Source organism: Hibiscus syriacus, unplaced genomic scaffold, assembly GCF_006381635.1.
Source record: "Hibiscus syriacus cultivar Baekdansim isolate YM2019G1 unplaced genomic scaffold, ASM638163v2 tig00116971_pilon, whole genome shotgun sequence".
In the NCBI taxonomy this organism is placed as follows: Eukaryota; Viridiplantae; Streptophyta; class Magnoliopsida; order Malvales; family Malvaceae; genus Hibiscus; species Hibiscus syriacus.
Window position 1 is genome coordinate 5,972,517 of NW_024063495.1, and position 16,721 is coordinate 5,989,237.

General features: G+C 34.0%; 1 protein-coding gene and 1 pseudogene across 1 annotated transcript; both read right to left on the reverse strand.

Moving 5' to 3' along the window:
* Positions 1-992: 992 nt before the first annotated feature.
* On the reverse strand, positions 993-5,583 carry LOC120192011. Its single transcript, XM_039194857.1, has 2 exons — positions 5,470-5,583; positions 993-3,283 (listed from the first exon to the last, which is right to left on the reverse strand). Exon 2 carries the CDS (start codon positions 3,150-3,152, stop codon positions 1,128-1,130), a length of 2,025 nt encoding a protein of 674 aa, XP_039050788.1. The 5' UTR covers positions 3,153-3,283; positions 5,470-5,583; the 3' UTR covers positions 993-1,127.
* Positions 5,584-8,303: 2,720 nt separating this feature from the next.
* Positions 8,304-11,035, reverse strand: LOC120191687 (annotated as a pseudogene).
* Positions 11,036-16,721: the final 5,686 nt, after the last annotated feature.

Sequence of the window (16,721 nt, forward strand, 5' to 3'; positions counted from 1 at the left end):
TTTAATTTATATTGATGTCAACGTGATATTTTAACCATTAATCATGTTATGATATATGATATTTTAATGATATTACCATTTTAATTATTTACTGTCACGTTAACGTAAGTACCAATCCGAGTTCCAAATTAAATTACTGGCCATAGAACTAACTACCCGAATAATCATATGATTTTAGGTTGCAGACTTCATGGCGTCTCTTGCAGCGAATAAGCTTGACTGGATCACTTTTGCTACACCACCCGCTGAGGTGGTGAGAGTGCTGCATGAGGATGCAGTGCATATCTATACTTTTGTGTTTTCCTAGTATTTCCTTTGTAACAAAAATAAAATATTATCAAAAAGTATAACTTTTTAAGATTAGACGCAACCTAATCGTAACTTTTTAAATTAACCTAAAATGTTATTTTCTTAATATTTTTGATTGAGAATCGAAAATATTACCTTCTTCATAACATTTTAAATTACGCCTAATCTAAAATATTAACATTTTCATTCACGTTCATTTTCACCACTTTTTAACCTTAAATTAAACCGCCTTTTTAAGACTTTAGCGTAAAGATCCTGTCTTCATTTGGTACAATCTTCTTCTCTCCTGAATACACACAGCGCAACAATTGCCAACCCGTTTCATTTTTGGGGTTAATATCAACTAATAAACCTAATTAAAATTAACAAAAACAAAATAGATTCCAGAAATTCGTTGAAGCTTCGTTAACTTTGAGCCAACAAAACTGGCCCATTGGAACCCAGCAAACACTGCAGCAATTATCAGGAATATAGTTCAATAAGAGCAATTTCTATTAAATTTTAACTAGTCCAACCATGAGCTTTTTAAATGAAGATTAATCAAAATAGGTGGGGGGTAATGGACTGCAAACGGATCCAACTATGGCACAACAAAAAATTGCAGTTCCTAAGTTTGGATCAACCTTAAAATAATATCAAAAGCTCAATAACCTGGTGTAGTTAGCAGTCTCCGAATTCTATACTTTTAGCCTTTTCAGCATCCTATGGTTCTCTTGGCAGGCACCATGGGTTAATAATCATCCTTAGCTTGTTTGCTACACTCTACAAACTATCTCCTTCTAGGGCTTTGCAACTCTTTTAACATCTCTTCTTCAGGTTTATGACAAACCATCTTCCACAGGTGCTTTATCCGTTTCGTCAATCACCTGAAGTAGATCCAAAGGGGTGGCTGCAGGGTCTAACTCACGACATCCCATTGGTGCATTCTGAGCTTCTTGGCCTGTAAGCAAGTAATTAGGCACCTGATGGGAAAAGCGAAACATCTCTTCTTTTGGAATCCTCCTCACTTCCTTCGGGTCATAATGCTTCTGGAAAACTGTTCTAAAACCGGAAACTTTAGTTAGAAGGACCACAGAGACTCCATGTTCCTCATTATAATCATCAAGCACTTCCACCATGTCATATTTGTGTCTCACATCATCGGGTGTATGTTCATTCCAATCAGTAGACCAGTTCCTGTAAAGGGCCCAAACATCCCCTTTCCTTGGATATATTCTAATTACTCCACGTGCACCTTTTGTATACTGAACCTTGTGGGAGAAAGAATTTAACGTTTCACTAATTTCATGTCTGCCACATCTGAACTCCCCACATGTTTTGGAGAAACCAGAGCCTATCCAGTCCAGCTCACCAAATTCGCTGTTGCTTCTTGAATTAAGCCAACTAATTTTCATCTTAAAAGGCTTCAAGGAGATCACCTTGTGAATTCGAGCATAGAAACGGGGCATACCATCATCAGCATCGTAAGCAGCCCAGACTTGATCATCTTCAAAAGAACTTTCACTGTGATCCAAGTCAAAATTATGAAAATCAGAATCCGGAACATTTATAGATAATGGTGCAGTCCCTCCTCTATCACATTTATCAGGAGAAGAGGTAGGCAGTGACTGCTTTACTTGGTAATCTTTATTGGCATCACATCCATCTCCGTTTGTAATGCTCCTCTTATTTTCTGTCTCTCTGACCTTCCCTTTAACTTTGTCACCATTTTTGGCTTCAGTTACAGAGCTCCAGTCCTTAAGCTTTTCACGAATCACACCCAGAGCCTTATCCATCAGCATGTTACGAATTTCAAGCATTGATAATTCTCTGTCACTCATGTGCTTGTTATAGTTACCAGAATACCCGTAAGTGCTTCCCATTCCAAAAAGGTTCCTAGATTCAGATGTGTTCCCCAAGCCAGGTCCATTTCCCATGGGTATTTGAGTCGTCATGTTACCTGCATAACCATTAACATAATTGTCATCTTTTCTCTTTTTCAGGAGTCTCTCCGCTTTAAGAGCTTCTTCACGTTCCCTTTTCACTTTCTCTTGAGCCAAACCATCATTTTGAGATCTAGAATAATTTGTTCCATAGTTAAATTGATTATTATTTGCATTATGATGCCCAGAAGCCTGCTGCTGTTGGCTAGACCAATTTGATGACTGGTAAACATTTGGAGGTGGGGCCTTTTCTAAAGCCATAAAGGCCACATGACAATTAGGGCAAAGAAGTGTGTGATTCAAATACACCCTGAGGTATTCATACTGTGTCTTGCATCTATTACAAACAGTCCAAAAGGTTGCAGGCTTTTTATTAGGAGGAAATGAGGTTTGACCTACCCGGCTATTATTGTTCTGAGTCCTACCATTTGGCGCTACATTAGAACTAGAACTATGAGAGCCATTTGTTCTGGGTGGCATTGATGAAACCCCACTTTGTGTATGACACTTCTTTTGGGTTCCCCTGGAATTTATCCTTTGGTTATAAGCTAATCTCTTAGCCTGGTCTGATAACAAGCTCCAGGCCTCCGAAACAAGCTTAAAAGCGCCGTCTGCGCCTACAAACTTGTTTTTGTCAGGGTGAAGCATCAGAGCCAGCTTCCTGTATTGTTTTCTCACCATATCATCATCAGCCGATGGGCTCACACCAAGCACACCATACCAATCAGCTTCCCCACTTACTTTATTCTCGGCAGAAATATACACATCAAGGGTTGTCAACATCTGGGGAATACCATCAAGCCCAGGAAACAAGTTTTGAGCCTTCAAAGCAAATTTTTTAGCTCCAGCATAATTCTTCTCCGTTACTTTCCTTTCAGCAATTTCTTTTGCCCTAAATGCCTCATCTTTGTTGCACTCCATGATTTCAGACCGTCTTCAATATAGCACCTAGGTATTATGAATATAGCACAACTACAAACAAAACCCACAACTTGCAGCTTAAAGCTCTTTCATGGCTTAAGACACAGGTCACAGCTCCAAGTATTTGATGCCTGGACCAAAGACAGAAAAGTTTTCTAAATTAAAATTTACAATGTTTAGAAATAAATGCATTACCAATTGGGTATTATTCCATTTGCGTATAATCTTATACCTTTTCAAAACAAATATTTATTGGCTCTCGAGTTTAGTTGCTTTCTAGAGAAATCAATATTCTTAAACACAGATTGACACTAGAATAAAATCTTAAGAAGAAATAAGTTTCAGTTTAAGCAGAAGCATGTGTGCAGATCCTTGCAAAATTTCAACATCACCCCAAGCACATATCTGATTACCCACAACTATCATAATAGTTTCTCAAATAATATTAATGCCATATCCAGCATTTCTTAAAAAGCTCAAACACATTCCACTTTAAACTCAAACGGCGACGTATAATTTTGCAATACAAATTGAGCTGGAATAATTAATTATATAACTTATAAAACTATCCTTCCAAGAAAATACACCATTGCAATTACTAATCAGTTATCTTTCAAGCCTGTAAACATGAGAGACAAAATTTTATGTGGATTTTAACGGAGTTCATCTTTTTTTAGAAGGAAATGTGACTAGGAACTCAACAAACTTGAGGAAATTGGTACTTAGAAGCAAAAGAGACGGAAGATGTTGAATATGGTTATCTACGAAAGTGGCCAGGCCATACTCAGACCCATACATAGCGAAATATACAACTATCTTCCAAATTCCAAACATTGATGCATATGCAATTTTAGGTATGTTGAACATTCATAAGAACATATTTGTTTTTCTGTTTGTGAACTGTATGCATTGTCAGAAGAACCACAATAACTGATCCACCCAGACACTGCAACAGTGGCTAACGCCTGCTGCAAAAGGCAAGCTGGCTTTCTTAAGATATTACATTCAATACAAGTTGGTTCCATTATAATTTTAGTCCTATTTTATAATAACTAAAATATTAGTTGTTGCTAAAGACTAATACCCCTGATCATTGAGTACTTAAGTTTGAGTCTCATTATATGTAAAACCCAAAAAAAAATGAATATACTAATAAATTATTAAAAAATATCAATGAACCAAATAAGATATCATCACCAGGGATTCAAATCACAGTCGCATTTTCGGTCATGTTGTGTTTACCGCGATTGCGGCCATAGCGGGCACTATTGCGGGTATAGCAGGTATATCGGAAGGAAGCGCTACCGCTATCGCGGTTGCGGACCGCTATTTAAAACCCTGTTCATCACGAATCATGATTCCAAAATATGTTCTAAACAAACCTACCCACAATGAACCCTAAACAAAAACACTAACGAATTGCGATCTCGTAACCGTTCCACAAATCAAAGCAAACCACAAATTAGGTAGCATCAATTAAACATGGTTAACTTTTTCTATCCAGACAAATGTTGTCATAAAAGAGAGCTTTCCACTTTGCAGACCGGATCAAAAGTTTCAGTGTGGTTTAGGGTGAAAACAATTTTGGTAATGAGTCGGTGCAAAGAACATCAACAATTTTCCTTCATAATTCTAATGCAGACTAACCTTGACCAAAAACAACTAGCATTCCAAACGTAGAAAATCCAGAAGTTCCATACATAGCAACAATATGACTAGTACATGTGTGTAAAGCAACACTTCCATGTTTGATGAGATCAAAAGTTTACCAACTTGTTACCAGCGACAATAAGATGCGCATGAGTTTTACACCACACCTCGCATATCATGAAGCTAGCTTACTTTACACGCCATGTCCTCTAAGACAACAAACTCAATTTCTCAATCTTAAGCATATCAACAGTTCTTTTCCTTTTCTAGTTTATGCAACAGCCTAAAAACCCAAAACATTTTTTCCCCAAGATAAAAGGACCAATTCAAAATAACTCCAAATAGTCACGACTAACAACTAGATGAATTAACTTCAAAGGAATAAGTTTAAGTCACATTGAATAACCAAAACTAAGAACTCAACTGCAAGGGAAACTACTAGGACACTGAAGAGTAAATTCAACTTTCCAGATCTCCTGTACCCATGGATCTAAAGCTAAATTATATTCTAACAAAATTTTAAGCGATCAATTTAAAATATTCAAATTCTATCGCCCGGTAAAAATTTGAAAAACCCTAGATTCCACGAACTTTCAAGGAACAGTCAACAAAGATCACAATCCGCTTAAAATTAGTGAAAATTGGAAGTATAAAAAAGAAAACACACCTCTGTTAAGAAAGTCTGTCGAAGAATTTTTTTGAATCTGAGACGAACATCAATAACAGCGTAAAATGACCCAATTGTCAAAAAGCCCTTGAGAACCTGATGGAAATATTTCTGGTTGACACCCCCAAAAAATTAAAATAAATAAATAAGCGAACCAACTTTTCAGTGTTAACCCTAACACAAACAATTCTTTTAATGCAAACTTAACCATGGTTACTTTTTAACCCTTGTAATGGGTTTGTATTTGTGAGATTCTAAAATTAGGTGCAACAATTATGGTAAATATTTACATATATTAGTGTAGAATTAAATTAATTTTCTATTTATTTATTTTTATGAAATTTTTAATATATATATATATATATGATTATTTTAATATAGAAATGTTGAATTAATATAAAATTTTATGTGTATGTCTAATAAAATTAACTTTTATTTTTTTATGTGTTTAAACATTTATTATCAAATAGTTTAGAATTTTTCAAATAAATATTATCTTATAATCACCTCAGATAAATAAAAAAAAATTATAACTTTTTTAATTGTTTTAAATCTATTATTGAATTGGTGTTATGAATTAATAAGATATACGACCCAAATAGTAGAAGACTAGAAGATAGAAAAATTATCTTTTTAAATGATAACAAATATTATTACAAGAGTGTTTTTATATTTTTTATACTTTTACATAAATTTTAAAGAAAATAATTAAAATTTATTATTAGAAAATCAAACACGAAATTGGTAAATTTATATAAATGTATTTTTATTATTGAGCTCGATCGATCAACCGAAAAATCGTCAAGAATGGGTGAATTAGCTTTGATAGAGTTTAGTGGAAATTTGAACAAACAATAGAACTTCGAGCACAAATTAATTTATAATGGTTTGAATTTATCAACCAAAATCTACATCCACTATATTAGCTTTACACCACTAAGGATTTCAACAAATTCACTAATTTGTTCTTATCTTTGAGGATAAGTTTTAACCTTACAATTCTATCTTTTCAATGGCTAAGATAGAACCACTATAGTTTTTCTAAGGCAAAACTAGAATCTCCCTTTTACAATATTTGATTTGGGAAAACAAGAATACCTCACTATGTAGGTGTTTACAAAGATGAGGCTAACAAATGATAAATACAATGATTTTCAATAAGGCTCACAACACTATATACAAGAGAAAATAAAAGAATTGAGAATGAAAACTCTTTTCTATTGATCTTTAAGCTTGGATAGGTGTAGCGATATTTTTCAAATGTCATTTGAGTGTTTTTATAGTGTGGTTGAGTTCTAGTCGTTTATGACCGTTGAGGATGAATTATAGTCATCGGAAGAATTTATTTTCCTCAATTTCTACTTTTCTGCACAATTGTTTCAAAACCACTAGAGGGGGTGATCGGTGTTTCATTATCACCGCAATAAGTGCAAGCATACACAGTTGAAGCAAGTATAATAGAAAGGGATGATATTCTATTACTTTTAATTGAGAAGAAACATACCTCATATTATTTTTTAAGACTACATTTTCTCTCTCAACTGAAGTAAAGAAATATTGGGATTCCTCCGACGAACCTAGCATAAGTGTTTATTCAGATAGATTTAAATCAATGGAAATTTAAACAAATTAATTAGGATTACATAGTCATTAACAAAAAGATAAAAAAAAAAATTATTTACTAATATCGAGACCATGCATTCCAATGAAATTAAATGATTTGTTCTCGATAAATTTAAATAAAATAAATATTTTATTTTCTTTCATTATGATTGATTTTAAGTGTCGTTATTTTCTCATTTTTCTCATTGAAGGGAATTTTTTTATTTTAAATTACCAGAATATGACTTCTAGTTGTGTTAAGACAGTCCTTTGTCAATAATTTAAAATAATCAAATATTTCCTTTAGTTCAATTATGAAGTGATTAAAGCAATGATTCATAAGGATAACGTGCATATTATGTGCATGTACCAACTTAAATTAATAAGGCATAACATGGACTAAACTGGAATAAAATGCTAATATAATCACTCATAAACAAGCAATTTAGGATCTAAATGAATAAATATCAACACACAAAGCAAATTCAAATAAAACAAAGAAAATAATAAATCAAGCTGCAGCAAGACAAACATGTAAGATTCTAGAATTCTAAGGCACAAATTAAATAAGGACAAACTGACAGGAGGACTAAAATGGAACAATCAGAAATAGGATGTCTAATCAGGCAAAACCAGAAAACTGTAACCTATAACTAAACTAAAACAAGGACTAAATTGAAACCAGGCAAAAACCTTGATCTAAAGTGCAAACAAAATCTTATTTAGCCAAAACATAAAAAGAGACTAAAATGGAAAGAAAAGTAATAATCTAAATTATAACATCAGAAATAATGCAATAATATGCACCCGAGGATTAAAACGAAACCAAGTGGAAATTCTAAGCCGAAAATAAGAGAATGGAAACTTGAAACAGTGACCAAATTATATAAATCATAAATGGGTGAGATCCTATAAGGGAAATGGACCATATTTTCAAGCATAGATCCTCCCCTAGTAAAGGGTCACGGCGCAGGTTAACCTGAGAGAAAATGGTGTTGCATAATGGGCGGTTTAAATGCATTAGTTTAAGGGGGGAAAATGAGTATTAAAATTTTTGGACGCTCATTTTTTAATTTTTTAAATATAATATATCTATAAAATTATAAAGAAAAATAATTGTAATATAATGCATGAACTTAAAACTTATCCATTTGTTTTCTATCGTTATTTAAATATTAACATTTACGATCCAATATTAATATTTCATTTGCACCAATGAAAAAACAAAATTATTCGAAAATGATATTTACAGACTACTTGGCGTTAAAAGAGAAAGGAAAAGAAAAAGAAAAAAAAATGTTATGCTTAGTTTCTTAAGTCGACCACAATTACGCTAATGTTGTCTCGACTGCCCCGAGCAATGGCGAGCTCAACCAACATTGTCGCCGCTGCTTCGGCGGCCTGCTTTTTACAGACAAATCAAATGCGGTTCCGTCTTCAACACTCGACTGTTCAAACATCGCCTCACTAATCGACAAGCGAGTTCATTAGTTACCACGTCCCACAATCCATCGGTCGCCAATATGAGGAATTCATCGCCGTCCGTTACCTCGATTACCGTCACATCTGGTTTGCACGAAACAAATGGTTTCAAGCACTCATCACCTGCAATGCCATTCAAAAATATTACTCTTCCGTTACAATACTAATGGCACGTAATGCATCATTTCATTTTTTGAGTAAATTACACATTTAGTATACAACAAACACTTTTATTCTATTTTTGATCATCTAACTATTTTTTTTTTAAAAATCATATATAACATTACGTTTTTATTTTAATAATAAAGCGATATTACTTACAATGACATATTAACATCACTGCTAATTTTTTTAATGATAGATGACCAAAATAAAATCAAAAATATAATATTGAGTATGATTTAAATAAATAATTCAGTAACTAAGACATAATAAAAGTAATACTATGATACTAATCAAATGAGCCAAGGACCATTAAAACTAGAAGCTAAAAATTGTGATAGACAATCGTCTATTTTATGTTAAGAAAACAAATTTATAAAATCTTAAAAGATTAAATTTATAAAAAAATAAAAAAATTGTTAGATATTTATATTAACGGTAATGATGAAAGATATAATTAAAATTAATAAATGAAATAATTACCAATAGATCTTGAAGTGGCAATGACTCCAAGCACCCGATGTCCGTTCCAATTTATGACCCACCCTCCAGCGGCTTCAACTCTCTCCAACTCATCCGGGCTATCAGGCTGATGGACAATAATAGTACATACATATAAGATGAAAAAAATACTAAATGGAAATATTCTGAATCCTAAATCAATTTTTTTAATTTCAAATTATTTGATATATATTTCTCATGTCAAATCAAAATTTAATTTCAGAATATCTTCAATTTTTCTTTAATTTAAAATCTAGTTTTTTTTAATTAAATTTGAACTACACACTCTTAAACTATTATACAATAACTATATAATTTTAGTTCCATTTTTTAATATCAATTTATTTAATTGCACGATTTTTTTATCTTCGATTACTCCATTTTATATCAATTATTTCCAAAATATAAATCATGCTCCACTGATACAATAAAACACCAATGTGATTTCAATTTATATTATTATCAATAGACTTATTCTTTTTACCATTTAATCTTATTTTATTAAATTTGACTTCTTGGTTGATTTTTTTGTTAAAATTTTTCTTCTCATCAATTCTTTTATATCCTATCAATAACTTATCCTCATAAATATATTATTAAAAATAATATTATAAATATAAATCCTGCATACATATGTAAGAAAAATATGATTTAATACATACATACATACATCTATATATATAATTAGAGAAATTTATTTAAATTAAAATCAATATTTATTATAATACTATAAAAATGAAAATTAAATTTAAAGAAGAATTTAAATAACTCGACTCGATTTAAACACTCAAATAAAAATTTTAAATAAAATTTAAATAATAACTCAACTTAACTAGCAAGAATTATTTATTCAAAAATCAAATACTCACCTTTAACTTTAATATTAATTAAAAAAAATTGCACGGTGAATAAACATATTCCAAGCTATGCTACTAATCTTTTGTTTCCTCAATACTTGAGCTATGTGTATATATGCATGTGATAATAATAAAGTTGATTTTTTTCTAATTTTTTTCAACATAATTAAATAATTTTGAAAATTATATTTTTTACATTTAAATATAAGAAATAAATATTGATATTATCTTATTAAAATAAAAAATCTAAATAAAATAATTTCTAAGACTAAACAGAAGAACCATTTAAAAAATATATATAATGAAGAATAAATGTTACCTTATGATCAAAAGATAAGGCCATAGCAACGCCACCCCTGGATAGGACGGCTCTAGAATCCCCACAATTTGCCACCACTAACTTTCCGTTACCGATGACCGCCACAATCGCCGTCGACCCCACCATCTCGTCCCCCCGACGTTTTTCTATTTACCTCTTCTTCCATCTTTTCAAAGCATTTCTCCATTGTTCTTCCCCAATTAATCCCACATTCTTCCTTGTTATTATCCTCTACTATTTCCTTCTGCAACACTTTATGCAACCTTCCCTTACACTCCTCCGCCACCCTTGACCCGCCGTGTCCGTCGTAGACTCCATAGAAATCGAACTTCACCCCTCCTTTCACCATAAACCCTAACTCCACTTTCACTGCATCTTCCATCTTTCTTCTCCTACCGATAACCGATAGTGACCCGTGTGTCGACGTTTTACATATTGAAATCTGAACATCTTCTTTTTTGTCGCGAGTTTTCTCGACAAAATCGGATGAAACGACGTCGTTCTCCTCTGAAGAGGTAGACAATGGAAGCGAGATTTCCGTCAAGCCGTCGCTTGACTTTGATTCGTGAAGAAGACCGTTGCAGTTATCACCATCGACGGCGCTGCCGTTTTCTATGATGGTTAAGTTCATCATCTTCTGACACGTGAACTTTAATTTTCTCCGGCGAGAAATCCTGGCGCTGGTGACTATAAGCTTGCCGTGATCTGACGTCATCTACTGCTAAAATTTAATGGAGTATGAAGATTCAGTTTCGTTATCATAAATATATATTGCATGAAATGAAATTGAAATTCAAATCAACAACCAATATATATAGGGCAGAGCAAGGTGAAAGGGCATTGAACAGTGGTTTTTGATATTTCTTCTTCGAAAGACATCACGTGTTGACGGTGATTGTGAAAGTGAGGCTATTTGACGACTTTAACGAATATTTATTTTTTTTGGCATCGTTTAATATATATTTCTCGAAGTAGCATTCTTTCGGCTGAGTTGGTGAAAGACGCGTCCCTGGAGATGCGCTTTACCCGTGTTTTCGCTGAGTTGGATGTCACGTGTGGAAGGCGCATCCCCGGGGACGCGCCTTCACTGACTCGAGTGCCACATGTGGAAGGCGCATTCCATTAAATGCCATAAATACCCCCATCCGTTTTCCCTAACTACCCCCTCCTCCCCTATATAAACCCCCTCAATCCTCCTTCATTCTTCACACCAAAATCATATTCTCCTCTCTTATATAACTCAAATTCTCCAACTATTTGAGTTTTATATTTGTTATTAGTGGTAAGAAATTTATTTTTATGTTAGTATTTTTTTAAATAGTTATTATATTTTATATTAATATATTTATGTAAATATTCTTTTTTTTATTAAAATAATATTTATATAATTATTATTTATTTAGAATTATTAATTTTTTTTTGCTAATTATATTGTTTTGTCTACAGTTATAATGGAAAACGAAATGCTGTTGCGATTGGAAATTGATCATATCTCCAGACATTTTAGCGATATGGTAATATTTTTTATAATTAATGTTAATATTTAAATTTATTTTTATTTTAAAGTTATTATGAATTTATATTAATTTTATTTTTTATAATGTATATTATTTAGGACACTGATCGTATTTTAGAGACTTTTATTAAAAATCCACGTATACCGACACCAGAACGTATTTTGCCATATTTGGCTTCTGTCGGGTTCGGGTATATTGCAACAATTATAGGCGGTTGCAAACTCAAACCTGTCCTAATTTCTGCACTGATTGAGAGGTGGAGGCCCGAGACACACACTTTTCACCTTCCATGTGGAGAGGCCACAATTACATTGGAGGATGTCTCTATGCATCTGGGGCTTCCCGTCGACGGAAATATGATGTGTGGTATGGCGGATGGTGATTGGCAATCAATGTGCATTGATTATCTTGGAGCTGCTTTGCCAGAGTTTAATGGAGGTAGAATAGCTTTATCTTGGTTGAAAGCTAATTTTGAGGTTTTAAATGAAAATGCTTCAGAGGATCAAGCAAAGGCATGTGCTCGGGCATATATTCTACGAATAATCGGAGGAATATTGATGCCCGACAAATCTCGCAACCAGGTGCATTGTATGTGGTTGCGGCATCTGATCGATTTTGATGAAGCTGGAAGATATAGTTGGGGCGCTGCAGTTTTGACATTTCTCTTTAGAGAAATGTGTCGGGCGACGAATTATAAGAAAACTGCTATCGGTGGATGTCTTTTGCTTTTACAATCATGGGCGTGGTTCCGCATGCCTTTCTTATGTCTGATCGTGAATGAACCATACATATTCCCCTTATTGTTGAGGTAATTTTCGAACTAAATTTTGATTTAAATATTTTCAATTAAATAGGGTGATATTTAGTTTATATTATATTTCATAGGTGGTCGATGAAAAGAAATGACCATAAAAGTATACCTACTGGGTTAGAGGAAATTCGTTTACTTATTGATACGAAAGTTGGGTCTGAGGTATGTTTTTAAATTTGTTTAATTATTAATATTTTAATTTAAAATGCTAGATATAATTAGAATATTTTATTTATTTGAATTGTATATTTATAATTCAGTTTCAGTGGATACCTTATGCGAGCGATGAAGTGAAAGCTTGCATCCCACCCCACCTTAGTGGGTCATTAGAGGTATGGATATCGGTTATACCTCTTATATGTTATGCTATTATTGAGTGGCATCCAGTTGATCACGTGCTCCGTCAGTATGGTTGTACGCAATATATTCCTGGAGCACCTAGGAATTTAGACGACGTGCATAACATAGATAGACGAGGAAAGAAAGATGTTAACTGGGTGGTGAGACACAGAGATTGGATTGCGCTTTGGGAGAACCGATATACACTGTTGGCCCCTCGACAATATTACGCTGAAACTATTCATATGGTTACGGATAACTATATGGACTGGTTTAATGAAAATGGGAAGCCGTTTCTAATTTCGGCGGAAGCACGAGGGGTTAACATTCCTAGGCGCCGAGAAAGACGTCAACCGTCTCAATATCATCGTCCCCCGACGCGTGGACGGAGAGAAGGCGCTACCGGTCCTGCATCATTCCCACCACAACATCCTTATCTGTCGATGCCGTAGGGGTACATGCCCAGCCTTCCACTTCATATGCCAAGCACACCAGTTTATATGCCATCTCCGCAGGGTTACATTCCGAGCCCGCAGGGTTACATTCCTATCCCGCCAGGTTACATGCCTAGCCCGCAGGGTTTTATACCATATGGAGGTGCATATACGACTATGTTTAATGATCCAACATATGGTTCATATGCATCTTATTTGGCTGGTGGTGCTTCTCCGCAGACACCTCAATCTCTATCTGGATCACAGACATCGATGCCAATGTTTCCACAGTTTTCACAGTTCCCGGGGAACGGTGGGATTGTTACTAGCACTCCTCCAGGGTCGTTATTTTATACAGGCCCTTTAGCCCCTTCAGCGTCATCTACACCAAATGAAGAAAATGATGCTGATGATGATAGTGAAGATGAGGAGACTGAAGAACAAGTTCCACGAAGAAATCTTCCACGAAATAGACAACCACCGCCATGTGGAACTCATTCGAGAAGACGACATCGGTGATCCAGTTGTATTTAATATAATTTAAATAGTTATATTTCAGAATTTTATGTAATTTGGTTATGTTATTTAAATGTTTCATGGTTGTTACATACATATTTTTAATGTTATTTTTATTAACATTTAACATTAAATGTTTGATAAATGTTTTTAAAATACAAATTATATTATTCGAAAGTTAAAATAAAAATAAAAATAATATTATTCGAAATTTAAATTTAAAATATAAATTATAGTATTCGAAATTTAACATTAAATTTCAACTTAATATTCCAATTGTATTCGAAATTAAAAGTTATATTCCAATTATAGTTCACAATACTTAAATTGAAATTAAATTTATCCATACATATGATTTTATCATTAACATATATATTAAAACGTATACATTAAAATCAACTTATGACTTCACATTTATTCGTAAAAACATCTCGATGCTCATTCCATACAATTTCAATGTCACACTCAACCTATCACTTCACATTTATTCAATTTATCCATAACATTTTATCTAATTTATTCAAACTTCACATAACGTTTTTGTTGAGTTAATCGATTGACTGAATCGGCCAAGAGGGGGGTGAATTGAGCACAATAAGTGTTCTTGAAAGCAAAATGAATATTGAATGAAAAATAGGCTTGAAATGCTCAAACTTGAGGTTTGATGCTTTCTCTTTGATTCTCTCTTGATTCTAATTGCTTGATGTTTCTTGTTGTTGATCAATGGCTTCTAAGCTTGCTTAAATACACCTTGAATCACTTCTGAACGTTGGGGATAATTAGAGAAAATAATATAGCCGTTTTAGTGTGAAAACAATTAATAAAACAGTTTGGAGCGTGGGGGGAATCGGTACCCCCTATGGGGAATCGGTTCCCTAAGTGTAAAATTCAAATATTTCGACCATTATACAAGGGGGAATCGGTACCCCCTGGGGGGGAATCGGTTCCCTCCGAGCATACTGGAATTCTCGAAGCCAAACCATTCAGGGGGGAATCGGTTCCCTCTGAGCAATCTGGAATTTTTGGCTTTGAAATGGTTCGAAATACTTTGTAAAATTATTTTGAAGTTGTTTTAAGATTAAAACTTAATTTTACACTTTGAGTAAGGATTAAAAATGATCTTTGAAAGATTTGGAGTAATGTTTTGATATTCGAATAATTCTATCGAATATACTTAGAAAATCATTTGGAAAATCTTAAAATTCATTTAACTTAATTTGTTATATCGAAATATCAAAATGTTTTCAACAGTTTTAATTTAAGTTATTCTTAACTTGCTGAACTTTCAAAAGAAGTTAAATTTTGGTTATAATTTACCTGATTTACTGATATATCTAATGTCCCCGAGGGACATGAGTGACATAATAGGGCAATGATAACATATTCTCTAACAAAATAATGGAAGGCGCGCCCCCGGGAACGCGCCTTCAAGTCCCCTGAGAAATAATAGGTACTGATATATCTAGTGTCCCCGAGGGACATGAGTGACATAATAGGGCAATGATAACATATTCTCTGACAAAATAATGGAAGGCGTCCCCCCGGGAACGCGCCTTCATATGAATAGTGAAATAATAGGTACTGATATATCTAGTGTCCTCGAGGGACATGAGTGACATAATAGGGCAATGATAACATATTCTCTGACAAAATAATGGAAGGCGCGCCCCCGGGAACGCGCCTTCATGTGAATAGTACTCCGATTATAGACACTATTATGCACATATTATAAACTTTCAAAACAAACTTCAGTTCACAAGCTTTCAAATTCTCAAATTCCCAAACTCTAAATTCTCAAATTCTCTGAAAATGAGTCGTCTTTCTGCTGTTGTTTTGTATGATGGAGAAATTAAGGAAGCTGAAGAGGGGGTTGTTTTTGAGTAAGATCATTATATCCCCTTAACCTTGAAGAGAAACATCACAATTGAGGAGTTAATCACAAAAATTTCGTTAAAGATTCGTGTAGAAGGCCAGAGAAGACTATCTTCACTTCAGTACAGATTTCCTACTGAACTTTTTCCGCTCACGTATACATCATTTCAGCTTTCAAACGATGATGATGTTTCTATGATGGTTGATGCTCATATGGGGAGTTCACAATCTCTTATTGAAATGTATGCCACTTTTATTGAGGTTCGTGCAACTCGTGGTCTCTCATATTCCTCTCACTTTGGCATTGCATATCAAACTGATCAAGTTGATAGCCCGACACAACTAATCTGTAATGATTTCACATCATTAATGGCGGATCCAACGCCAGGTACCATGCCTTCAAGTTCAATAGGAAGGCATTCATCTACAACTGCTTATGATCTCAACCCACGTGGCTTCACCAATAATCCATATGGCAACATCTCTTCTACTTCAAGGGGCAGACATTCATCTGCCAATGTTTTCGACTTACATATGGAAATGCCAACGAGACGGCAGTCTATTCACATCCCACATGATACAATGGCCTCAAGTTCAAAGGGAGGACACGCAAGCGGGAACTTATTTGACCTCAACATTGGATTATCGGAGGAACCCTCATCTCCACCAGAAAAACCTCTTCGGGAGCCAGGTGCAGATGGTGCTGAAACGGGATTATTCGTTGAACCTGACTCACCACAGTTTAACGTACATTCTGATGATGACGAGGATGACGTTCCGATAAATACAACACCAACCAAACTTCCTGCACATATGTATGAGGCTGATTATGATTCAATG